The sequence below is a fragment of the Phascolarctos cinereus genome, unplaced genomic scaffold (assembly GCF_003287225.1).
Source record: "Phascolarctos cinereus isolate Bilbo 61053 unplaced genomic scaffold, phaCin_HiC Scaffold_2;HRSCAF=192, whole genome shotgun sequence".
NCBI classification, from domain to species: domain Eukaryota; kingdom Metazoa; phylum Chordata; class Mammalia; order Diprotodontia; family Phascolarctidae; genus Phascolarctos; species Phascolarctos cinereus.
This window is the reverse complement of record NW_027555625.1, coordinates 21,228,766-21,254,499: the sequence shown is the minus strand read 5'-3', so window position 1 is coordinate 21,254,499 and position 25,734 is coordinate 21,228,766. Positions and strand designations below refer to the sequence as shown.

At 40.9% G+C, this 25,734-nt stretch overlaps 1 protein-coding gene across 2 annotated transcripts; it reads left to right on the top strand.

Annotated features, from left to right (window-relative positions):
* The first annotated feature begins 1,663 nt into the window (after window positions 1-1,663).
* Window positions 1,664-20,126, top strand: LOC110218414 (C-type lectin domain family 4 member K-like). Of its 2 annotated transcripts, XM_021001121.2 has the most exons (6): window positions 1,664-1,872; window positions 7,637-7,723; window positions 10,554-10,628; window positions 11,004-11,155; window positions 14,253-14,368; window positions 15,569-20,126. In XM_021001121.2, exons 1-6 carry the CDS (start codon window positions 1,809-1,811, stop codon window positions 15,723-15,725), a joined length of 651 nt encoding a protein of 216 aa, XP_020856780.1. In that variant the 5' UTR covers window positions 1,664-1,808; the 3' UTR covers window positions 15,726-20,126. The 2 variants fall into 2 exon arrangements, with proteins under 2 accessions (XP_020856780.1, XP_020856781.1); XM_021001122.2 differs by lacking the exon at window positions 7,637-7,723 and having other exon boundaries at window positions 1,665-1,872.
* The last annotated feature ends 5,608 nt before the right edge of the window (window positions 20,127-25,734 follow it).

Here is a 25,734-nt window from a genome sequence, read left to right as displayed (position 1 = left end):
GATCAGCCCATCAAAGCTGCAAAGGAACTTAGAAGTCACCTAATCCAAACTCCTCTTTTTACAAAGAAGGCAACTGAGGTCCATGAAGACAGAAGGACTTGCCCAAGGCCAGATGGGAAAGAAGTGGCAAAGCTAGGAACTGAACCCAGATCCTTTAACTCAAAATCCAGTGGTCATTCTTACTGCACTGTGCTATCTAAGGCAGAAGCCATGGTCATCTCAAAATGGCATGACTACATGTTAGCCCGTGTGAAAAAGAGCTGGGGATTTAAGTGGACTGCAAGTAAAAACAAGTCCAAAGTGTAACGTGACAGCCAAAAAATTCTAAATACAATTTCAAGATGAATGAAGAAAAGGGTTATGGGGAGAACAAAGGTGTCACTTAGACTATTAAAGAATCAATATGGTCATCTGAGTATTTTTGAGTGATTAATGACACTTGCTATCCCACTGCCTGAGAACTAGGTGTGACTCTGTGTTACTTTTCATCCCTCCTCCAGGGTCCTCTGGTATCCTAAAAGATTTGGGAGGAATCTATTCTCTCTACCATTGGATAAAGTCCTCATCAGATATATTGTCTCAATTTTAGGGCCCTCTTTAACCACTTAACAGTAAGATTAACTTTAACAAAGGAATATTTACTTCAAAGATGTAGCAAGAACAGACATGTAAACATTGCCCTCAGTGTAGGGGGGCATAATTCCCCCACCTTATACCACCACTATCTCTGGGGAGGGAAGGAGGATTAGGTTCATAGCTCAATTCAGTTCCTAGGTAGCATGGTCCCACCAAGTGGCAAGCCCCAAGACCCCCTTGGCTGGTGCCCCAGGACCCTGGCTTCTCAGCTGAGCAGCAACATCTGGCTTAATATGGCTCCAAGGTTGCTGACACTTGAGATCCTGGGTCTGGGGACGCCATTATCTGTTCCAGGAACTGAAAAGCACAAATAAACAGATTGAAATTTCAAACCTATTTTGGGGGGTTGCAAGACCTAAAGGTAGAGGGGAAAGTGTATCTAACTCCATACTCAGCTTCATTTATGATTCCTATGCTGCAATCAAATAGAGCCTTCTACCTTGGTGGGGAGAGGCAGAGACACAGAGCAAGAGAGGGAGACAGAGACTGTTCCAGTCTGGTGGTTTTTAAAGATGCAGCCAAAGGCAAGAAGCCGCTCCCACCCAGGAGGTAGGAGGATACAGGGCTTTTCCCAGAAGCAGATCCCTACCATCCCACACGGGTGCAAAGCCCCATCATCATAATAAAGATGTCATATTTCTGTGGCACTTTGAAGGTTTACACGGTGTTTCCCTCACATCAGCCTTGTGAAGCAGATAACACTTCTTATTCCCCCATTTTACAAGCAAGGACATCAACAGGGAGCTCAAGTGATTTCTCCTTGGCTACCAGACACACACATAACAAGAGCAGGACTTCATCTCAGATCTTCTAACTCCCAGGGCTCTTCCCAGCATGTCACAATAGTTACCATTCCCTCCCTTCCTTATTATCAAGAAAGGGAGCTTGGGGGAAGGAGGGAAGAGAAAAGGAGGGGAGTCACATCAGAGAGAAGGGCAGGGAAAGAGGAAGGGGAACAGGGCGGATCACCCACTTTCTGACACTACCTGCCACTGGATCACCATCATGGCTCTTGGCTCTTGGCAGAACAACGAGGAGGAAGTCATGGAGCCAGACATTTGAATCTGTCACTTCCTCTTGCATTGCTCTGATGATGAGAAGGACACTTCTCAATTAGGACCCAGAGCTGGAAAGTGATCCCACTGGCCAGGCTGCTCTTGAGGAGAAGCAGGATGGACCAGTTGCAAATCTCTGAAAATGTGACCCAGGAAAATGAATCACATCAGGCTGCAAAAGGTAAGGGGTTGGGGAGTCTCTGAGGTGGGTGGAGAAGAAGACAAGTCTCCAGAAAATTATGATTATCATTCCAGGGCTGATGACACTTACAGCGCATCAAGTTCAACCCACCCATTTTGCAGATGAGTAAATTGAGTCCCAGAAAGGCTAACCAGGGCTGTGTGAGGAGGGTCACATAGCTCATAAGTGATTGAGGTGGGTTTCCAGTTCAGGTGGTTCAGACTCCAATTCTAGCATGCTCTTCACAAGGCTGACTCATCCATGGATTAGCTCTGTTGTGGTGGGTGAAGGCTATTTGAGGAGCTAGAAGGCTGAAAGTGGGGGTGGAGGTGAAACTGATGAGAAAGAGGGCTAAAGGTCCTTTTTCTTTCTGCTCTCCCCATTCTATCCAAAGTACACCTTGTGTCCTGAGCCAGGGACTTGAGGCAGGGGAAAGATGAGCCCTAGCCTGTATCTTGAAGTAGTACACATTCTAAGAGAGGTGGCAAGACAGATAGAGCCAATAGCCTGGGAAGCCTCAGGGTGCGATGGAAAGAGTCTTGAGCTGCGAGTTCCTGGGTCTGTCATTTCCAAGCTGTGTGTAACCCTGAGTCAGTCACTTGCCTTCAGGGAATGGGTAATGGACCAAAGGGTCTCTAAGGTCCCTTCTCACTATACAACCAATGGTTCTGTGACTAGAAGATTCCTGGGGCACCTTCTAGATGCAGCATGAATAAGGCAGGAAGAGGTTCCCTGCAGTTGGCTCTCGTCAGACCACATAATAACACTGACAACTAGCATTTATCTAATGCTTTAAGGTTTTCAAGCTTAATGTAGATATTATCTCATTTGGTTCTCCCAACAGCTCTGGGAGGGAGGTGCTATTATTATTTTTGTTTTATAGATAAGGAAATTGAGGCAGCCAGCTGTTAAGTGATTTACCCAAGGTCACATAGTAAGAGTCTGAGGTTGTATTTGAATTCAGGTCTTCTGATTTTGTGTCCAGGACTTTAACGGCTATTCCATCCAGCCATCTTATCACACCTGGAGTATTGTACTCAATTGTTTACTTCAAGGTTTAGGAAAGACATTGATAAATCGGAGTGTCCAGAGGAGGGGAATCAGAATGAAGAAGGGCCTTGAGTTTATCCGTAGGAGAATCAGGTGAAGGGACTAGACATGTTTATCCTGGTAAAGAGAAGGCTTGGGAAGAGGAGGAGGATGGCCTTGTTTAATTAAGAGTTTGAAGAGATGCCACTTGTAGGATGGGTTAGACTTGGTCTCTTCTGACCCAGAACCAGGAGCAATTACAGCTCTCTGCCTGCTACACCCCATTGTTCTCTGAGGGTGGGGAGAAGAGGGAAGACTCATAAATAAATGACCACAGAGTTTTTCCCTTTCGCTCTGATTCTTCTTATGCAACATTACTAATGTGGAAATATGTTTAATATGATTGTACATGTATAGCCTATATCAGATTGCTTGCTATCTTGGGGAGGGGGGAGGAGAGGGAGGGAAAAATATTTGGAATTCAAGATCTTATAAAACTGAATTTTGAAAACTATCTTTACAAGTAATTAGAAAAAAATAAAACACTGTTAAGCAGGTAAAAGATGACCACAGACAGGGTCTTACTTAGAGCTGAGATTCATCACTCCGGGGGCGGGGGTGTTGTTTGTTCCCTGAGCTAGGGGTCCCTGTATAACAGAAAAAGCAGGGGAGATGGGCAGTGGGTGTGGGGTGCAGTTGGGCTGGCTTCAAGACTTGTCATCTGTGTCACCTAAGACAAGTTACAGTCTCTCTGAACTCCTCTGCCCTATCCCTGTGCAAGGAAACCTGCCCTCTTCACACCTAGGATCTACATTCACCTGCCTGACTCTCCTCTCCTCTACCGTAAACACTAGCTGCCTTCTCCTTCTTGCCTCAAGGTTCCTGTAATTTCTATTCAGCAACCAGTCTTTCCATGTTTTTCAGGATCAGGGCCAGAGTCCCAGTTCCCCTCGTTACCTCCTCCATCTTTTGAAGCTTATTAACTCTTTATAATTTGGCTTCCGACCTCATCATTCCAGCTAGACTGCTCTCTCTGAAGTTATCAGTGATCTCTTAGTTGCCAAATCTAATGGCCTTTTCTCATTCCTCATACTTCTTAACTTCTCTGCAGTCTCTGACACTGATGATCATCCTCTTTTCCTTGCTCTTCTCTGGGTTTCCTTGATGCTACGCTACCCTGGCTGTCCTCCTTACCCGCTTTACCTCTGCTGGCTCTCCTTCTAGGTCATGTCCACTAACTGTGGGTGCCCTCTAGGATTTTGTCCTGGGCTCTCTTTTCTCCCTTTACATCATTTCATTTGTTGATCTCATAAGTTCTCATGGATTCAATTATTATCCCTGTGCTGATAATTCTCAGATCTACTGATCTAATTCTAACCTCTCTGCTGACGTCCAAACTTGCATCTCCAGCAGACATCTCGACTTGGATAATGAGTAGACATCTTAAACTCAGTACGTCCACAACAGAACTCATTATCTTTCTCCCTAAATCCTCCTCCCTCCTCCCTCCTACCATCCTCTCAGTCCTTCAGGCTCCCAACCTAGGAGTAATCCTGGACTCCTCAGTATCTCTTACCCCCTATATCCAAGCTGTTGATTTCACCTCTGTAAGATCTCTTGAATATACCCCCTTGTCTCCTCTGAAACTGCTTCCCCCTACAGATTCTCGTCACCTCACACCTGAACTATTGCACTATCCTGCTGGTGGGTCTGTCTGCTTCAAGTATCTCCTTACTCTTGTCCATCTTCCAAAGAGCCATCAAAGTTATCTTACTAAAGTGCAGGTCCATCGTGTCATCTCTCCACACTTCCCCATTCAATCAATTCCAAAGGATTTCCAAAAGAGAGAATATATGTTCTTACTATATAATGCTAAATATATAATGACCCACTTATCATTTATCCCACATGAAACTCTCTAAGCAGATAGTTATTGTGAAATTTGATAAGTCTCCAAAAGCCTAATGTCAGAATCCAGCTACTTGTCCTGGGAAGAAAGGAGACTTCTCTGTTGTTTATGTGAATTTAAAAAAAAAAATTCCAGCTCTAAAAATGGAGACACTAACTACTCCAACTCATCTCTTTCCCTCTGACCATTATTGGATGCCCATCATTTGTGGTTCTTCATCATGATGAACACAAGCAATGGCTCCCTCCAAACAAGGTCCATCTCTCCATCTCTAATGGGAGAACCTTACAGCTGTTACTGAGTTCCCAAAGTCCAGAGCTCTTTCTGCTTCCCTTCCTCCCCTAGCTCATATTCCTTTACCCTCTAACCTCAGGATGGAAGTGAAAATTCCCCTCTGCCTCCTCACTTCCTTTTTCTTAGTTTCCTCCTTGACACATTTCTCAAATTGCAAAACACCATTCTCCCTGATAACCTGGAAAGCAGAAATCTGTTCCTCCAGCCTTTTCACTTCCACTTCTGGGATGGAGACCCACTGGCACAGTGTACATCTGTAGGTAGTACGTGGTATCAGCAGAAATGCAAGTATAGAACATCCTGTGTAAGTCACAGAAAAGCTTTCACATGAGTGTGAAGCAAAGTCCAGGGTCCTTTGCCTTCTGTTTTAGTTGTCTTGTTGATTAATGGGCAAACTAATTACATATCTTATCTGGTTCCTGCACAAGTGCTCCATCCTGGGAGGCTCTTGGCCAAAGCCGATTTTTTTAAAGGGTGGACTCCTTGCTTTCATGATTAGGTAATTTGCTCAGACTTTAATTGACTATTAGGATATTTTTGTCACGACCTAATGCAGAAAGAAGCAAATGGAAGGCGATCAATAAATGAATACCCAATTATTTAATTAAATCTATCCATTCTTTCCTTCTTGAAGTTGATCTCTAGATATCCCACTGTACTTCCCTGACCACTAGGCTCTCCATCATCATGGTGGGGCCAAGAGAAGGCTGAAGAAGGAGGAGATTAAATTTATTTAATAGACACCAAAGGCAAGTCACAAGCTGATATAGCTCTATGACATAAGCAAAAATACTAAAAAATGAAAAATGGAAATCAATTAATTTAATTGGAGATAACAACATTTTCCATCTTCTTCCATAAGATTTTCTGTTCTTAGTGGGGATGGGAATGAGGATTAATTTATTGAGCAGGCACAAACGTGGAAGGAAGGAAGAAAGGGAGGGAGGAAGGGAGGAAGGAAGGGAGATAGGGAGGGAAAGGGGGAAATAAAAAGGGAAGGAGGGGGGAAAGTGGAAGAAAAGAAGACAGGGAGGAAGAGAAAGAGGGAGGAAGGGAGCAAAGGAGGGAGAGAGGAAGGAAGGAAGAGAGAGAAAGAGGGAAGGAGGGAGAGATAAAGGGAGAGAAGGAGGGAAGAAAACAAGCATTTATTAAGTGCTTACATACTTGGCACTGTGCCAAGTGCTTTACAACTATTATTTTATTTGAGATTCTCAACAATCCCGTGGGGCTGGAGCCATCATTATTCCCATTTTACAGATGAGATTTTGAAGCTGAGTCCAGAGCTGTTGTCCTACTCTGCCATCTTGCTTCTCTTCTCTCCTTCCCTTGGACTTCTAAGTCAGCCAGTCATGTCATGAGGGCCAGTCAATCACTATTTGCTGTTTGCTTGGCAAACTGATAGACTGGCCAAAGTATGGACCCAGGTGGAGCTCCTGAGTGGGAGAAAAGATCTGAACCATGTTCAGAGCTGCATATTGCATTAAATGCAGTTCAGCAACTTTTTATTAGATGACCAATACTATGATACTATGATTCACAGTGACCTGCATTTGCGTTTTCTCCCTTTACTAGATGGTGTGCATCCTGGGGACAGGAGTGATGACTTCTCTAAATTTTGGATCTTCTCTAGTGACTGACATGGTGCTCTGGTTACAAGAAATCCTTAATACTGTTTATCAAGTGAATAAATGATTGAATGGAAGGTGTTTGAGAGCAGAGAACACTGTGCTGGGCACTGTCAGACACACAAAAGGAGAAGATATGATAAGGTCCCTGTCTGCGTGGAGCTCAAAGTCTAGTAAAGGGAAAAGAGAGAAATATAGGCTTCTATAATGCCCCATGACATAGGATAAGTGCATTCCAGAAGCAAGAAACAGTGGAATGTGGATTCTGGAGGAGAAATGGTTCTCACCAACTGGACCAGATGGATCAGAGCAGGTGTTTGAAATAGTAGGGCACAGTGATCAAGCAGGTGATTTCAGGAATACCTGAGTTCAAATCTGGCTTCAGATGCTTACTAGCTGGTTGACCTTGGGCAAATCACTTAATTTTGCCTGCCTCAGTTCCCCCATCTGTAAAAAGGGGATAATAACACCTAACTCCCTGGGTTGTTGTGAGTATCAAATGAAATATTTGTAAAGTGCCTAGTACAGTTCCTGACTTACAGTAGGTGCCTAATAGATGCTTATTCCCTTCTCTTCCCCTTGATCCTGGTTCTATTCTGAGGATCTTATGGCACACTGGAAAGAGTAGTGGATTTGTACTCTATTTCTAGTGACAGCTAGGAAGCATAGTGGAAAGAGTATGAAGCTTGAGGTCAGGAAGACCTGAGTTTGGACTAGCTTTGTGATTCTTCATAAGCCAGCCAACCTTTCTGGGCCTCAGTTTCTTCATCTGTAAAATGGGAGTTTAGACTAGATGACTTTTGAGCCCTGAATCTATACTCATACATTCCTATGCTGACAGTGCAGCCAATGACTGATGGAGAGGTTCTGCTTCCTAAGGACTCTTTCCTCTCCTCCCTCTGTCTAGCCTATCGGATCCTCAAGGCTATCCACACTGCCCTGGCTCTCTTGGCTATTGCCCTGGCTGCGGCCCTGACGGTTATGACTCTTCTGCGTAAGTTCCCCATTCAGAGGGCTCCAGGACACAAACCTCTTTTTCTGATCAGGCAGAGAGAAAACACCAGAGCGAGTCCTGGGAAGGAGAAGGGTCTGGAGTCTTTAGACCAACTCCTGTAATGGGTTTGGGAGTGAAAGGGGCACAGTGGGGATCAGGCATAGTATTGGCCCCTCTTTAGCTTCTCTGGAAAGGAAAGGAATCATAGGCAAAGGGGAGTCTAAAGACTCAATTAGTCAGTCTTTAGCTCTACCTGCTATGATGTGCAAGGCACTATACTAAGCACTGGGGACACAAACATGCGGAAAGGAATCAGGCCCTGCCCTCAAGGAGTTGACAATCTATGGGGAGAAACAGCATCCACTCATGAGATCATACCAAAACAAACAAATAAAAATACACAAAGTAAACGAAAGGTAAATTGTGCTTCCCCATGGCAGGGTGGGTGTAGGTGTAGTGCTAGCAGCTGGGGGTGGGCCATGGGAATCAGGAAAGAACTCCCAGGGAAAAGGAAGGAGCTCAGAAGGGAGCTACAGATTCTAAGAGGAGGAAAGGGGAGATAAAGGCACACTGGTGAGCATACCATACATGAGGAACAGTAAGAAGGGCAGTTTGGAATATCTGGGATCTGGCCAGAGAGATGATGTGGGGCCAGCAGCCCCGGGCTGACGAAGCAGGGATCTCCATGGAGTTTCAGAAAGAACTGGACATGAGACTTGCCTCTGAGGCCTTCTAGCTACCTGACCATGGACCCTAAAAAACCAAACCAAGCCAATATCTCCTTTTGTTAGCTTTAAAAGGGGGACAGTATTGTCATAGAGTTCAAATAAAATAATGTCATAGAAACCACTAAATATCATCAGTGATCAGTGAGATCATCAAAGGTCCATTCCCATCCTATATCTTATGATCTGACTATCTGGGCAGCTAGGCACCCCAGTGGATAGAATGCTGGGCTTTGGGTCAGGAAGACCTGGGTTCAAAGCCCACCTTAGACACTTATTGGCTTGTGACCCTGGGCAAGTCACTTAACCACTTTCAGCCTCATTCTCCCCATCTGTAAAATGAGAATAATGATAGCATTTGCCTCACCGATTATTGGGAGGATCAATGAGATAACATATATAAAGTGGTTTGTAAACCTTAAAGTGCTCATGAACACTAGGCAGCATCATCATTATGACTACCCCTTTCATTTTACGAGTTAGGCGACTGAAGTCCCTGAGAGGTTGGGTGAGTTCCCAAGGTCACACAGATGGAAAGGGCATCATCAGAGCCACTAGTAGTCCATTCAGGAAGACCTGAGTTTACATCCAACCTCAGATACTTATTGAGTGAATGATCCAGGCAAGTCGCTTAACCTTTATCTGCCCCAGTTTCCTCGATGGTAAAATGGAGATAATATTAGCACCTACTTTCCAGGTTTTTATGAAGATCAAATGGATTAATAATTGTAGAGCCTTTAGCATGGTGCCTCGGACATAGTAAACACTACGTAAACATTAGCTGTTGTTGCTGTTTCTACTCTAATGCCCTTTGATATGCATAAAAGTGTTATATACATGTGGTAATATTATTGGTCATGGGTTTTTGTTCCTTTTTTTTTTTTTGGTCCAGACTTAGGATTTTAACCACATAGAGAGAACCCCAAGAGGAAACTCTATGAAAACTAATCAGTAATGATTCTGGTACTTAAGAGGAGAGGGAGGCTGCACCAGAGGGCCTTTGGGTTCATTCTAGTTCAAGACCTGTGGCGTTGGGCTGCCCTTTCTTGGGCCACATGAAATGAAGGTTAAGTGACTTCACCAGGGTCACAAAGCTGCTATGTGTCAGGGACAGGGCTTGCACCCACATGTGTTCACTCACTTTTATAGACCACAGAAAGGGGCTGCTCATCTAACCAGTGCCCATCTTCCCCCTGAGCCTCAGCAAGCCAATCATCAAGGTTTCTGGGTATCTTTTTGGCAAGGCACCAGTGGCTACACCCATGCTCCATGGGGAGATTTCTCCAAAGTGCCATGTCCTGTCAAATCTCAGTCTAGTCCATTGGGAACTGAGGAGATGGATCAGTGACTCCCCTGACTAATGACCATCTTAATTTAAAATATACTCACTCTGGGGCAGTTAAGTGGCACAGTGGATACAGCACTGGCCTTGAAGTCAGGAGGACATGAGTTCAAATCCAGCCTCTGACCCTTATTAGCTGTGGACCCTGGGCAAGTCACTTAACCCCAAATGACTCCACTTACATACATATACACACATGTGCATACATATACATGTATGTATATGTATAAGTATGTGTATTCACTCCTCATCTCCACAGTTTCCTGAAACTCAGCTCGAGTACCACCTCTGACAAGAAGACCACTCCCCAGAAATTTCTTGTATTTTCCTTTATAATTTTTGTATTTAATCATGATTATAGATTAAGAGCTAGAAAGGAATTTAGAGGTCATCTAGTCCAACCACTTCACTTTACACATGAGGAAACTGAGATCCCAGACTGCTTACACGACCTACCATGGCTATGTGTGAGACACTGTGTCAGGTACTCAAGATAGAAAGACAAAAATGAAACAGTACCTGACCTCAAAGTGCTCATATCCTACTGGATAGTAAAACAGTACATAGATACTACATAAGGCAGGTGGTGGAGTATAGTGTAGGAAATGCAGCATCTGGAGTTGGAGCACCTGTGTTGGAATTCCAGCTCTGTATAACTTTTGCTCAAGGTCACCTGGCAGAGCATGGGCCTAATCAAGGCTTACTGAATTAACCTTCTGACAAATTGACCCCTGGGACTTCTCTCCTTCTCATCCCCATGTAGTACTAGATCTTCAAGGGGAAAATGATCAACTTGGGAAGATCCAAGCCTCCAGTGATGCCTTGAGAGCAGAAAACAGTAAGTCCAACCTTCTACTCCTCTCTTTGCATTGACGTCCAGCCCCAGCCCAGGCCTTCCATCACTCAAGCTTCAGCATCACATGGGAAGGTATTTAAGATGCAGGTGGCTGGCTCCTCCTTTCCTGGCTTCTTCACTGTCCCTCATCTTGGCTACTTCAGAAAGAGAGAGAGAAAGGTCCTTCTTTCCTAAGCCACCAAATGTCTTCCCTGTACGAAACACCAGGATCCCAAGGGGCTTCTGATCAGATAACAATAGGTAGAGTCTACCTCACACTTACCAAGATTTGGTCCAGAAGGGGCTAGAAGGCAGAGCTAGACCTAGATTAACTCTGGTCACTTTCTCTCCTCATTCCTGATGCTCTTTCTTCTCAAGAAAACCTCATGCGCAAAGTACCAGAGGCTTGGGTGGTCCACAATGGAAGTCTCTACTACTTTTCCTGTATGGACAAGTCCTGGGAAGAGGCTGAGAGGTCCTGTGTGTCATTTGGTTCCCACTTGACCTCAGTGATCTCAGTGGAAGAGCAGGTCAGTGCTACCCTTGGGGACCTTAGAGATGGGAGGCAGAAATGTCAGCAAGTTGGGTGTCCATGGGCACATCACTTCCCCTCTCTCTTGGTTTAGCCTTACATTTCAAGGGACACAAAGAAAACCTCCCATTCAGATGATGAAAATACAGGTTTTATTGAACACACAGAGAAGCAAAGCATCTAGAACTAGGAGGTCCTTTGCCCTGATCAGACCACATGCAAAGAATTGGGTTTGGTTTTGAATTTAGGAATCTCAATCCTGAATCTCAATTTAGTAAGAGAATTAACAAGCTGCGCAGTGTCTGGGTTGATGAATGATCCTGAGTTCGTGCAGAATCAACTGAAGGAAGTGAGAATGCTTGATCCTGAGGAAAGAAGACTTAGAGGGACATGATAGCTCATTCCAGTTGGCTCCAAAGGGCAGGAGCAATGGCTATTTTACAAAAGGTAGTTTTAAGCTTGATATGGGTGAAACTTCATAAAAGAGAATTATCACGCACTAGAATGGGCTGTTTCAGGAGGAAGACCTCACTTGACTTACATAAGAAGAGGCTGCCAAGTGTGGCATAGAAAAAAATACATTTTTAGGGATGGGTTGGACTTTATGGTCCCTGAAGACCCTTTCCACTTAGACACTGATTTTGTGACCTCTGAAGCTATCTAGTCTAATTGGCTCACTTTGTATTTGTGGAAATTGAGGCCCAAATAGATTTAATGGCTTACCCAAGGAGGATGGCTGTGAATTTCTGATTTCTTGAGGTGCTATGCTTTAACTGCTTCTGGACAGAGAGCCCTCCAGGATACATGGGTCTCTGATTCATATCTGGTAATGCTTGGGAGCTTGCTTGCCTTACTGAGGTTAGCTTGGCTGTAGGTATCCTTTTCTATTGTTTATGGACTTCTGGTGACTTGTGTTTCTGTATCCCCAGGGCTGAAGGGGTCACTCTAATTTTGCATTTGATTTTTGATCATGATTCAGTCTAATGAGAATTTTAGGGTTTTTTCTAGAGTAGGTATATGGGACCTGTCAGTCTTCCTGCTTTTAGGAAGTTATCTTGGTGAGAACTCTTAGTGTATCCTTTTCCTCTACGTTGTCTTTCTTTTTTAAAGATCACCAAAACATAGCAAAACCACTCCCACATCTTCTGTCTTATCTAACTCCCTTTACTACCCTTAATGACATTTTAATTCAGGGGAGTATAAGTTCCTTTTACTCCTATTAGAATGTAAACACTTCAACCATATGTTGTTCAGTCATGTCTGACTCTTCCTGACCCATTTCTTGGCAAAGATACTGGAGTGATTTGCCATTTTCTTCTGCAGTGTGTCCCCATTTTACAGATGAAGAACTGAGGCAAATAGGTGTTAAGTGACTTGCCCAGAGTCACACAGTTAGGTGCTCTATCCACTGCACCACCTAGCTGTCCTCTTTATCCATATGGTTCCTTCTAACTGCTCAAATGTATTCATTGATTTGCATGTTTGTCTTGACTCCTGCATTTGCATTTCAAAGTTTCTAATCAGTTTTGGGCTTTTTATCAGGAATGCTTTGAAGTACTTCATTTCACTAAAGTTTCATTTTTCCATTGTTCTCTCTCCAGAGACAATTAGAGAAAATATACCAAGAAATACCCAAGGAAGTCAGAAAGTCACAGCCATTTTCCATGAGCAAAAGCCATTAAATCTCCTTGGGCCTCAGTTTCCATATCTATAAAATGAGTTAATTAGTATTATCTCTGTGAGACAATATTCTAGTCTTCTGGGTAAAGTATTCTTGGTTGTAAGTCTGTATTTCTCGCCTTTTGCAACGTCATATTTCAAATTCTCCTCTCTTTTAAAGTGGTAGCTGTCAAATCTTGTGTGTTACTAACTGGTTTCTCACTGTTTGAACTTCTTCCTAGATGTTTGTAATTTTTTTCCCCCTTTTGAACTGGAAGCTCTAGATTTTGGTTATCATGCTTTTGTGAGTTTTAATTTTGGAGTTTCTATCAAGAGATGACTATTGTATTCTTTCTACTTTCATTTTGCCTTCTGATTCCAATAAGTTTGGGTTGTTTTGATGAATGATTTCCTGAAATATGATAGAAAGAAAGAAAGAAAGAAAGAAAGAAAGAAAGAAAGAAAGAAAGAAAGAAAGGAGGAAGGAAGGAAGAAAGAAAGAAAAGAAATATCATATCCAGGCGTGCCCCCCCCCTTTTTTTGATCAGTACTTTTAGGTAATACCATTAGAATTTTTTTTCTCCTAGAATTGTTTCACAGGTCAGTTGTTTCCAATATGAGATGTTTTACATTTTGTTCTATTTTTTCCTCCTTTTGTCCTTGTCTTTAATATTTCTTGTTGTCACATGAAGTCATTGATTTTTTTTTTTTTGCTTCATTCTAATTTTCAAAGAGTCTGTTACTTGGGAAACTTCTTAACCCAGCTGTTAATTCTGCTCCCAGTCTTTCCTTTAGAGCTCTCATTTATTTTCTATTTCTTTCCTCTAAAGCTGTTATTTGATTTACACAACCATTTTTTAACTCTTACTTTACTTCATCCAGGCATTCTAGTTGGCCTTGTGGCCACTCTGTGTTTTTCCTTGAGGCTTTGTTTTTGGATATGGTGAAGTTATTCTCTTCTTCTGAGTTTGTGACTTGGATGTTCCTGGCTCTATACCTGCTATCATTGATACCTTTTTTTTTTTTAAACTCATTCTTCCATCTTTACTTCCTGGATTGGGACTTTGTGTTAGGTTCAGGCTTTGAGCACTTCTGGAGGGAATGTTGGAATTTCTTTGGTCCTGACTTGTATTCTCTGGGAGAAGGGGTGCTGCTTTTTTTTTTCTCCCAGTATTATATGCTATGTTCTTCAAGAATCTCAGAGGTATCTGCAAACTTTCATCATGCCCTAAATGTTCTAACCTAAAGAATGCTCTGATTGCTATCCTCCCAGTTTGAGCTTTGCAGGCTCCAGAACCCAGACTTGGGATTTAGGAATCCCTGCATACACCTGCCTACACACAATGGAAAACTTAGGAATAGGCACACCAAAGTGCATATTTATGTACAAATATAGACACATGCCTCCTTAAAAGCATCCTCTTCTCACTCCATAGGAATTTATTCATAAAAAAGCTGGTGGTAGCAACTATTGGATTGGATTGAACATCCTAAGGAGCTCAAACTGGAGATGGACTGATGGGACCCATTATAATGAAGACATGAGCAAAGAGTGAGTCCAGCCTGCCCCTGCCTTCTTTCCTCTGGTCCTTCTTTTTGTCCCAACATCCCATGGAGACAATGAAAGCTTTCCCCAGGGAAAATCCAAGGTGGATGAAAAAAAGACATGCACTATCCATCCTTCCCTCTGTGAGTATGTATGCTGTGTACATACATACATGTGCATGTATGTATGGTGTGTATGATGTGTGTATGTGTGGGTCATGTGTGTAGCATGTGCATGTGTGTGGTGCATATGTTTTATTAATTGTGTATATGCATGGTGGCATGTGTGTGTACATACACATGCATGTAACCACAGTGTAAATGTGTACGTGTGTGGTATGGTGCATGTGCAGTATGGCACATGTGTGTGTGTGTGTGTGTGGTATGTGATGTGTGTGCAGTGTTGTGTGTGTTTGTGTGTCTGATGTGTGGTGTGTGTATGTATGTGGTATACTCATTTGTTTATGTGATGTATGTGCATGTGGTATATGTATGTGTGTATGGTGTGCATATGTGTGGTGAAGAATGTAGATATGTATGTGGTATATTTATATATGTATGTGTGTGGTATATGTGTTTGTGTAGTGTGTGCATATGTGTATGGTATATGTGCATGTGCATGTGGTATGCATGCATGTGTATGTAGCCCCAGGATGCCCTGAGGTGAGGTATGCCTTCTGCCCAGATGGGCAGGATACTTTAGGCAGAGGTTTGGGTAGAATATGGGACTCTCTGGGCTCTCTCTGGAAGGATTAGAGGCTGAATGTTCCCAGAGCAGAGGTTCTTAATCTGGGCTCTGTGAGCTTTTTCTCTTAAAAAAATATTTTGGCACTCTGTTTCAATATATTTGGGTTCCTTTGTAATTCTATGTATTTTATTTTATGCATTTACAAACATTATTCTGAGGAATCCATAGGCTTTATTAGACAGCCAAAAAACTTTAATAAACAGTGTCTTTGAGGCCTCCTGTCTCTCTGGCTTCCCAGGCTCTGGCAGCAACTTCATCATTTGGAGTCTTTTTAATAAGCCAAATTGGAGCAGAATCTAGGCCAGACTTCTCCACACTTTCTAGACTTTGGGGCCAGGCCCAAATACAAGGAAGGGCATTTCTTTACTATTAACCTTTGATATACAACTGGAAATGGAAGGGTGAATCTCTCTTATCTTAAAGATTCTTCTCTCTCTCTCTCTCCTTCCCCCCCTCTAGCTTTTGGGCACCAAATGAACCAAACAACAAAGAAAACAGTGAGCATTGCGTCCACTTTTCAAAGAACAGACGTCAATCGTGGAATGATAACAACTGCTCCTTACCCTTCCTGTTCATCTGTAAATGGGACTGCAAGTCATCTGGGTTGTGTCCTTGAACGTGAAGGCAGTCTCTGAGCTCTGCTGTCTCTCACACCTGAAGAATGGACACAGATGTCAAACACCTTTCCACACGTTCTCTCCATTTTGTACTTCTTACTTAAAGTCGAGCATTCTGGGTCTGATGAGCTGGGCCAAGTAATGCTCCCAACCCATCAAGCAGCCACAGACCCTTCTTTTCACTTCATCATTGCTGGAGTGATGGCCCAGCCATGCCACCTGCATGCATACTTCATGAGACTTTTCACACACATATGTATATGCATATATATAATATATATGTACATACCTATACATATATACATGAAATTTTTTTATATTACTATGGTGCCTTTTAGCAAAATGTAGTTTCTCTGATTATCTCTTTTTATTTAGATCTATTTTTGCTTTTGCTTTGTCTGAGCTCATAATTGCTACCCTGGCCTTTTTTTTTTTTACTTCAGCTAAAGCATATTAGATTCTGCTCCATCCACTTACTCTAATTCTATGTCTTTCTGTTTCAAGTGTGTATTTTGTAAACAACATATTATTGGGTTTTGGTTTCTAATCCATTCTGCTATCTGCTTCTGTTTTATGAGTGAGTTTATCCTATTCACAGTTATGGTTATTTACTGTATATTTGCCTCTATCCTATTTTCTTCTGTTTATCCTTCTCTTTTCTTTGCTTCCCTTGTGTCTTATGTTTGAATGTCGGATAGCTCTGGTCTTTTTATCAGGAATGTTTGAAAGTCTTCTTTTCATTAAATGTCTTTTTTCCCCTTCAGGGATTGTACTCAACTTTTTTCTGGGCAGCTTATTTCTGGTTGTAATACTAGCACCTTTGTCTTCTGGAATATCATATTCTAAGTCCTCCGCTCCTTTAACATGAAAACTGCTAAATCTTGTGTGATCCTGACTGTGGCTCTACTGTACTTGAATTGTTTCTTTCTGGATTTTTGCAATATTTTCTCTTTAACCTGAAAGTTCTGGAATTCATCTATAATATTCCTGGGAGTTTTTGTTCTGGGATCTCTTGAAAGAGATGATCAGTGGATTTTTTAATTTCTATTTTATCCTCTGGATCTAAGATCAGGGTAGTTTTCCTTTCTAATTTCTTGAAATATGATGTCTGGACTCTTTTTTTGATTCTGGCTTTCAGCCAGTCCAATAATTCTCAAGTTATATTTCCTTGATCTATTTTCCTGATCAGTTGTTTTTCTTATGACATATTTCAGATTTTCTTCCATTTTTTCATTATTTTGACTTTGTTTCATTGTTTCTTCATGTCTCATAGTGACATTAGCTTCCAATTGCCCAATCCTCATTTTAAAGGCATTATTTTCTTTGGTAAGCTTTTGCACTTCCTTTTCCACTTGCCTAATTCTAATTTCAAGGGGCTTTTTTCTTCAGTGAATTGTTGTGCCTCTTTGACTATTTGGCCAATTCTGTTTTTTAAGGCATTATTTTCTTCAGTATTTTTGGTGTTTCTTTTACTAAGCTGTTAATTCCCTTTTCATAATTTTCTTGTATCATTCTCTTTTTCCAATTTTTCCTCTATCTCTCTTATCTTTTCCTTTAGCTCTTCCAGGAATTCTTGTTGGGCTTGTAGCCAATTAACATTTTTCTTTGAGACTTTGGTCGTAGTTGTTTTCAAGTTGGTTTATCCTTCTGAGTTTGCCTCTTGGTCTTTCCTGCCACCATATTAGCCTTTATGGTCAGGTTCTTTTTGTTGTTTGCACATTTTCCAAATTGTTTCTTAATATTTGGAACTCTTCCAAGCTTTGGGCTTTTTCATCCTGCTGTTTTCAGAGCTGGTTCTTTGGATCTGCAAGTTTTTGGTGCTTTCAAAGTGGTTTGATTAGAGGAAAAGTGTGGTCACTGTTCTCATGGCTTGTGCTCTGGAATTTACCTAGGAAGTACCCTCATCCCCCTGCCACCACAAATACTAGTGCTCCTCTTGGCCTTGGAACTGTGACTAGAAGTACTGCTTTCCCATAGCTGCAGGTGATGGTGCTCCTCTTTGTACTGGAACTATGATGAGCAATAGAGTTCCAAACACCTTCCAGTCCTGCACTCAGTGTCAGCTCAAGGTCCACTGTAATCTATTTCTGACAAGTTGTTTGACACCTTACAATCTCTGAACTGAGAGCTCCCAAATCTACTGCCACCACTGTGGCAGCTGTCTATGGACTCAAGGCCAACTCCCATTCCAGTGTCACAGACCTCTCCTGTTGACCTCCTAATCTGTCTTGGACTGAAAAAAAAAAGTCTCATCTTGACTTTCTGTTGACTCTACCACTCCAGAATTCAGTTTGAGGCATTATTTTAAAGTTGTTTCAAGGGGGATGTTGGGAGAGTTCATCTGGGTTGTTGCCTCTACACCATCTTGTCTCTGACCCCCCCCAAAAAAAAAAACAGTAAAATACCTCAGTTTTTTGATATGTAAGATGAAAGAGTGGACTAGATGGCCTCTAACATTCCTTCTAGCTTTAAATATATAAGTTGATGATTATTATTAGTAGAAGAACTATTACCAATGTTATTGTTATTATCGTTGTTGTTGTTGTGTTGTTGTTGAAGAGTATTCTAGAAGCAAAAGTGAGCAACCCTGATGGTTTCCCTAGGGAAATAATGATAATTTACCACCAAACCTCATGCCTTGGACATTCCAACCCAGATGGTGACTTGAAGTTGGGAAATTTATGAGTTGCTCAGTGATGCTGCATGTGGGAGTAAGGTTCCTGTTTTCTATCTCTTACTTCATAAATCAAACCCAATTTCAGACCAGTGGAAAAAGTGAAACTGCTTTATTTTGATATAAGAAGAAATTTCACTTCTTCTTAGTTCCAATTGGACCCACCATGAAGAAGACATACCAAAGAGGATAATGTCTGGGGATTTGGGAGACGAGAAAGGTTGCCAGGTTATTCTCCTCCTGTTCTCCTAATGTATCGCTTGCTAAGGTTATATAGCTAGTTAATTGTAGAGTGTGGACATGAATCTCAGGTCTTTCGATGCAACACAGGGCCATATTTCCATGATGTCTTTCTGCCTTCTGACTGGCCTGAGTTATTAAAGGGAATTCAAAGTACTAGATCAAAGCAAGGAATTGGGGTCAAGAGTGAGGATGATGGTGATGGGAGTGGAGGAGGGGAAAGGTAGATCTCCCCAGAATAAAGTCAGGAAAGCATCCTGGAGGGAGAAGAAAAAAGTCATTGGAGAATGAAAATGTATTTCATGGAAATTTTCCATCCCAAAACACATTTTTAAAAAATGACTTCATCAGTACTTCTTTGCTATGCTCCATCTGTGTCATTGTGGGCCTGAAAATTGATAGAAAGTTTGATAGGAAGTCAATGGCCAGCTAGTCTAAGTCATGTTTGGAGAAGAATCCCTACTACAATATATTTAACAAATGGTCATCTAGCCTCTGCTTGAGGACTTCCAGTAAGGGAGACTGTCTTCTGAGCTCTTTCAAGGCCAGACTTGGCAATGTTCCACAGTTGTTATTATTATTTTTTTCATTCTTTGTCATTTTGACTTAATGACTATCAAAAGGAGTTTCAATCAGATAGTATTAAAGCTTCTCCTTTCTCTTCTCCTCTCTCTCTTTTCCCCTTTTCTCCTTTTATTTCCTCTCATCTCCTCTCTTTTCTCTTTCCTTTTTCTTCTCTTTCATAATCCTCATAGTTTTCTGTCTTTATTATTATAAGGGTAGGACTCTACCCACTTAAAAGTAATTACTTTTGCTATGTAAGAACAATTCTTGATTGAGTCAATAAATCAGAACTGAGTGTGAACCAGTCTGAATATCTCTTTGAATCAATAAAATTAATCATTGTATAAAAGACTTGGTCATGCTCAAGGAATTCATATAAAAGAAAGGTGACATCTCTGAACCAGAGAGAGATTCTGAGGGTTTGGAAATAGACAAGTTGGCACAATCATGGCATTCCAGTACATCTCACAGTTGTAAAGGTAAGCTAAAGCTGTGGGGGAGAAAAGGGGGATATTGATGAGGGCCGTTGGCTTTCTTGGAATCTTAGGCAGAATAACTATGCTAGAGGAAGTCCCAAGAAAAGGCTGGCTCTTACACCAATTTTCCTTTCCAGTATCTGTTTACCTGAAAACATAATATAATATAATGTAATGAAATGTAATGCAATATATGTTATGATATGACATGATATATGATATGATACGATATATGATATGATATACAAATATTTCCAGTAAATCTAATTTTGCATTAACCCTAAAAAAGGCAGAACTTTATTAGAAAGATAAAAATGTAAAGTTAAGCGGAAAACCAATCTCTGTCTAAATATTAGGAATTTTTCCCGACTGGGAGCTCAGAACCATTGTGATTGAACCCATAATTTATGTCTAAAATAAACTTCCCAAATATGAAGAAGAGAGAATCACTTGGACTTCATAGATTATTATACATATACGTATATGTGTGTGTGTGTATGTATGTGTGTGTGTGTGTATCACATGTAGGCTGAAATGAGATAAGTAGTGTAACAAGATGCTATATTTCTCTTTGCTTGATTATTTTTTTTCTTCTTTATGCGGTGTTCTCCATCTGAGAAGTACACAGCCCTCACTCCCAGCTGGGTTAAGGCAAATGATTTGGATTCTTTCTTCCCAGTCTTCTTGCTTCTAATTCTGGCCAGAAACCCTGAGGGTCTTCTCATCCCAGTTTGATTTTTTTTTTTTGAGTAGACAAACTAGGACATTTTTTGCCTCATTTCTTACCTAGCCTCAAATCACTGAATGGGTATTGCCTCAGACAAACTGAAACCTGGGAAAGACCTTAGCTTAAAAAGGCCAAGGTCTCCCATTGCATCTAGGGTCATCTCCAGTTGTCCTGATCTAGGTCTTGCCCCTGGACTCAGAAAAACCTGGAGGAGAGAATGAGGCTGAGGACTTTGCAACAGCCCTGCCTCACTTAAATCCAATTCACTTGCAAGTCATGGTATCACCCTCCTGAAGTCATTGATCCGCTTTAAGAACAAAGAACAAACAACAACAATGGAGAGTTCCTGATATTCTTTATAGAACCCTGCCTAATCCTCTAGGTATTAAAGCCACATCTATTCAACCATCTTGATTCCATCCTTTGTCATTTCTACCAAACCTTTCCCTAAAACTATTGCCTTCATATGTAAGTTTTCTGACTCTTCTTCATACCTCAGAGTCCCTAATAACCCTGAGCAGGTAAAGGTGGTGGGGAGAATGGGACAGAAATTAACCATCTTCCAGCATTTTTTTCTGGCACCATAAATCCTTGTTCCCCTTTTGAGAACAAAAAACAATCTCTAACCACAATAAGAGGTTATGGGTGCATTTTATCATAAAAAACAACCTTGCAAGGTAGATGCTATTGTTATCCCCATTTTACAATTGAGAAACTGAGGCATATAGGTTAGATGACTTTCTCATGGTCACACAACTAGTAAGTGTCTAAGGCTGGATTTGAACTCAGGATTTCCTAATTCCAGGCCCAGTGCTCTAACCAAGGGATATAAGAGTTCCACAATGAGTGGGCGCGTGGTCAAGAGTGGGTGGGGAATGTTACATGCCTTGATCGATGATTATATGTGGGCCTATGATCTGGTAATGGCAGAACTAAGCTGCTAAGCAATGAGTCTAAAGTCTCCTAGCATCCTTTCTCTGGTCTGACTGGAGCAACAATAGATTGGTTCAAGGGCAGGGAACAGAGTGTCTTCCATCACTAATGGCTACAGGGGTCCAGTCCTCAAGCTTTTGTTGGAGGTCAGGTTCAGAGACCCTGGAAGAAGTTATGTAGAGAGGGGAAGCTAGGTGGTGCAGTGGATAGACCTCTGGCCTTGGAGTTAGGAGAATCTGCGTCCAGAACACACACAGGAACACTAGTCTCAGTTCTGTAGTAACCTAAGATGTTCCATAATCTCACATTGCCTAAGGAACATCTCTAAAATGAGCCCTAAATAGCTTGCATGCATTTCCACTCTTGTTCATAAAACCTTACTAAATTAGTGCAAAAGTTCTTAAATAACACAAATTCCAGAGTATTATTAAGGAAACTGAATTCCTAGTCATCACAGAATCCCTCATAAGTCTTTAGTTAAAGGCACATAGAGATGGTTCAGTTTTCCCAGTCACACAGGACTAGGTTCAAACAATAGGCAGTTCAAAAAGGGAGCTCTGCTTCTCTGGCTTAGTGTAAAAATCCAAATCTGTGATCTTCTTACCTAAACATGCTTAAAGCTTGGATTTCCATGTTAGATACATTTTGGAAGCCAATCATATACATCTGTCTCAAAATTTGCTGTCCCATTTAATTAGACATCTATCACGTTATACCTTTGTCTTATTATTTTGTTAAACATTTCCTCCTTAAGAGGATGTTATCCCTATATTATTATTATTTGGCCATGAATGTACTTGCATCCTATTATGGTAACTCAGAGATGTTCCAGAGGGACAGAGTCATATATCATATCAGAAGGAAAGAACTTCCTTAGCTCTATTTGATTCCAGGCAGGAGTCATATCTGTTAGCCAATCATGCAGTCACTGGATGTTAAAAGCAGGGCTTGGGATTAATCAGCTGGGGATTTTCCTTTTTAGAAAGGAAATAGCACAATTGGGAAATAGAGTCAGGAAGATCCTACCTAGGCTGTGTCCAAGGTCATCCTCAAAACTCTATCCAGGCATAGACATCCACCTTTATCAGTTTTCAGCCTGCAGCACATGATGGTTCTACTATTGGCTTCATGACAACTCAGACAATTATCCTGGTAATCAAAGCTCAAAACAATAGTAAATTTCTGTCCCACAAAATCACATATCCTAGATAATAAGAATTTAATCTCACATTGTTAACAGTAAGAGACTGATCACAGACAAATACTACTGCTCTCATAATTCCTTTAAATGATGGATTACAGAGATTTAGATGCTTTAGTATTAATCACTAGTTTTAGATCTCTGACACTGCTCCCACTGAGATTGTTTCTCTAAAAGTTGAGTCCAGTCCAAGAATACAACAAACCCAGGAACAAAATTCTAAGTTCATAGTAGGTTTGGACATAATTTTCTTGCAAATAGAAATTTAGTAGGCTCTCTAAAAAGAGTATCAAAGATTTCAAAACATTTTTTTGTAATAGTATCTCCTTTTCTCAAAAACAGCTTACAATTTTCTAATTACCATAAAATTCCTAGTTACCTAAATTCTATAGTCAAAAGGTGTCTGTCTGAGAATTATGAGATTTTACAAAATTGGGGGTTTTTTGTTTTTGTTTTTGTTTTTTGCATAATTATCAAGTTTCTTTTCACACACACAAAATACTTTTACCAGTGCTTGGCTTAAACAATAACTCCAAATAGCTTAGTTAACAACTTTAAGCTTCATAAGTGAAAGCCAGATAATCCCAGCTAAAACTTCCCTTTAAACAAAGACAAAACTTGGAAGTTCTCATTTCTTAAATTACAATACTTAAAAGGAAATGTTACAAAACAGGACCATACAGAATGTCCCAACAGCCCCGATTCATTCCTTTTTTTTTCCTCTTCTCTGAAGGCACAATTCTTAATTTAACATTCTGGGTTATAAAATAAATTGCCCTTCCAACAACGTAGCTAATACAATTACTTACTAGATTACATCACATTCAGAAATATGTAAGCAGTATATTAAAAACTTAGAACAGACCCAATAAAGATCTTTCTTTCTTTCTGAATTCTTTCACCAGGTCCAGTCTCCTGGGGCCACTCCCATCCCACTAGACTGGCTTTTCTTTATTATCTATGCTAGACCATCATTGTCTTTTTACTGGTCTGATATCCTCGGGCCACATCCTGATTCAACCACAATGACACACCCAATCAGGAATTTGGTGGCTGGTAGCTTGGATTTCCCCCAGGCCCACATGGCCCATCCCCCAACAAACCCAATAGTTGGCCTAAAGAAGGCCTGGGTTGAAAAACATGTATGTGTATATATACATATGTATGTATGTATGTATGTATGTGTATATATGTATGTATGTATATATGTATACATACATACATATATATTTTTTACTTTTCCAATTTCTAATTGAGGCCCTAATATGAGAGAATACCTCATTAATTCCAAATACATATCAATAAGTTTTTTTACAATAAAATATGTTTGTATCACAGGGCATACATTATAAAATTATTCCCAAAATTGTAATAAACTTTGAAATAACCCATTATCAATTTAGATGAATGCACTCCCAATCACTTTGACCAGAGAATAATTCATCTCATCATTAATATGTTGAAACTATAACTTTAAACCCCATATATATATTTTTTATAATAGTCAAGATTTTAAACGAAAATCTCCTATCATAGTCTTATAATCAAATATACCTCACTAGGTATTTAAGTTTCAAATTATCTCATCTTTATCACTAAAAGACCCATTCAAGAGTTACCTAACACCATTTCTGACTCACAGTGGTTCCTCAAATTTTACAATCTAAGAGTTTTAGAAATACAATACAATTTAGAAACATAGTAATAACTTAAGCAATAAACTTCAGATAACATCAGTTGCATTTCCAGATTATCACAAGTAGGAATTATCAATTTTATTATTCTTAGCACTTTCAACAATTACATTAACTAATAATGCCACATCTCATAACAACCATTTTTTTAACAGTAAACTTAAATCCAATCAGATCTGAAATTATAATCATTAATAATAAACAATTAAGAACATTTTTGTTTTAAATCCAATACTCTTGGCCCTTTAAAAGGAAATATCCTCCACAAATTTACATATTCCCTTGAAAAGACATGTGGTGACAATTCCTGCTCTAAATCCTCCTTTTCTTTCCTACTTCCTTACGGGAACTAAGAAAGAAGTCCCCTCTGCTTCTTAGAGGCTCATCAGATGGAACCTCCCTCCTGAAAACGTCAGGCTTCAGCACTTTGAACAGGATGTAACCCTCTATAGATAATTGAATAGGGCCCTCCCTCTCTCTTCCTGGACTGCTTTTACAACCTCACTATGCATTCTGAACAATTCACTGGTCTTAAAAAATATATACATATATTTTTTATTCCAAAAGTTTCCAGACCTTTTACTCTCAAACCCTCTATTCACTCTCATTCACACCACGGAAACAAACAGGAACACAAAACAGACATACAACAAATTGCTGCAGAGTCCTCACATCATATTTAATCAATTTTTTTTTAATCTTTCCCTTTTTATTCCGGTAGTTCATTCCAATCTTGCAGTCTACTCCCTAAAAGACTATCTTCCAGAGTATCAAATGGCAGCTTCTGGTTTACTACTTTAGACTGCGGTTTGCCCATAATTTTCTTACCTATATACAATTACACAAATGAATTTGGCTGAGAGAGATTGCTCTTCTCTCTGAGTCAGTGACTCAAAGATTAACTAACAGAAGAGGTCGCTCTCCCCCCTTACAGTCACCTGAATGCTCTCTGAGTGTCCCCAGAATTTAGTCAGGCGGGGTCGCCCCCCAGCCCTAAGTCAGAGACTTAGCAATTAGATAATTTAGCTGAGGGTCGTCGCCTTCCCTCCAGGTCAAGGACTTAAAGAATAAAGGAACATGAGAGCCTCGGTCAGGCTGTATGCATACAACTCACGTGACTGATCCGATTCTTCACTCTATTTCACTCTATTCACTGCGGCTGGCTGGTTTCACACAATCTTATAGCTGCCCTGCCTTTGCTTTCCCCCTTGAGTGTCTCTCTTTGAGACCTTACCCAAACGGAGGGAGGCTCCCTAAATCTGGTCTGAGAGCTACCAGAGAAATCTCCAAGGGTGCCCTGACCCCCAGGATCCAGATGGTAGTCTGCCTCACAGATGGGCGAAATCTTGGTGGAATCTCCAAAGCTGTGTGGGACAGCGACCCCAACCCAAATTAAACTCAGAGACTTCTCAAGGTGGAAAGCAAAGGTTACCTTTATTACAGTCTCACGAGATGGCTGTCTGCTCCTTCGATACATGTGGAGAGAAGAGAGAGACCAA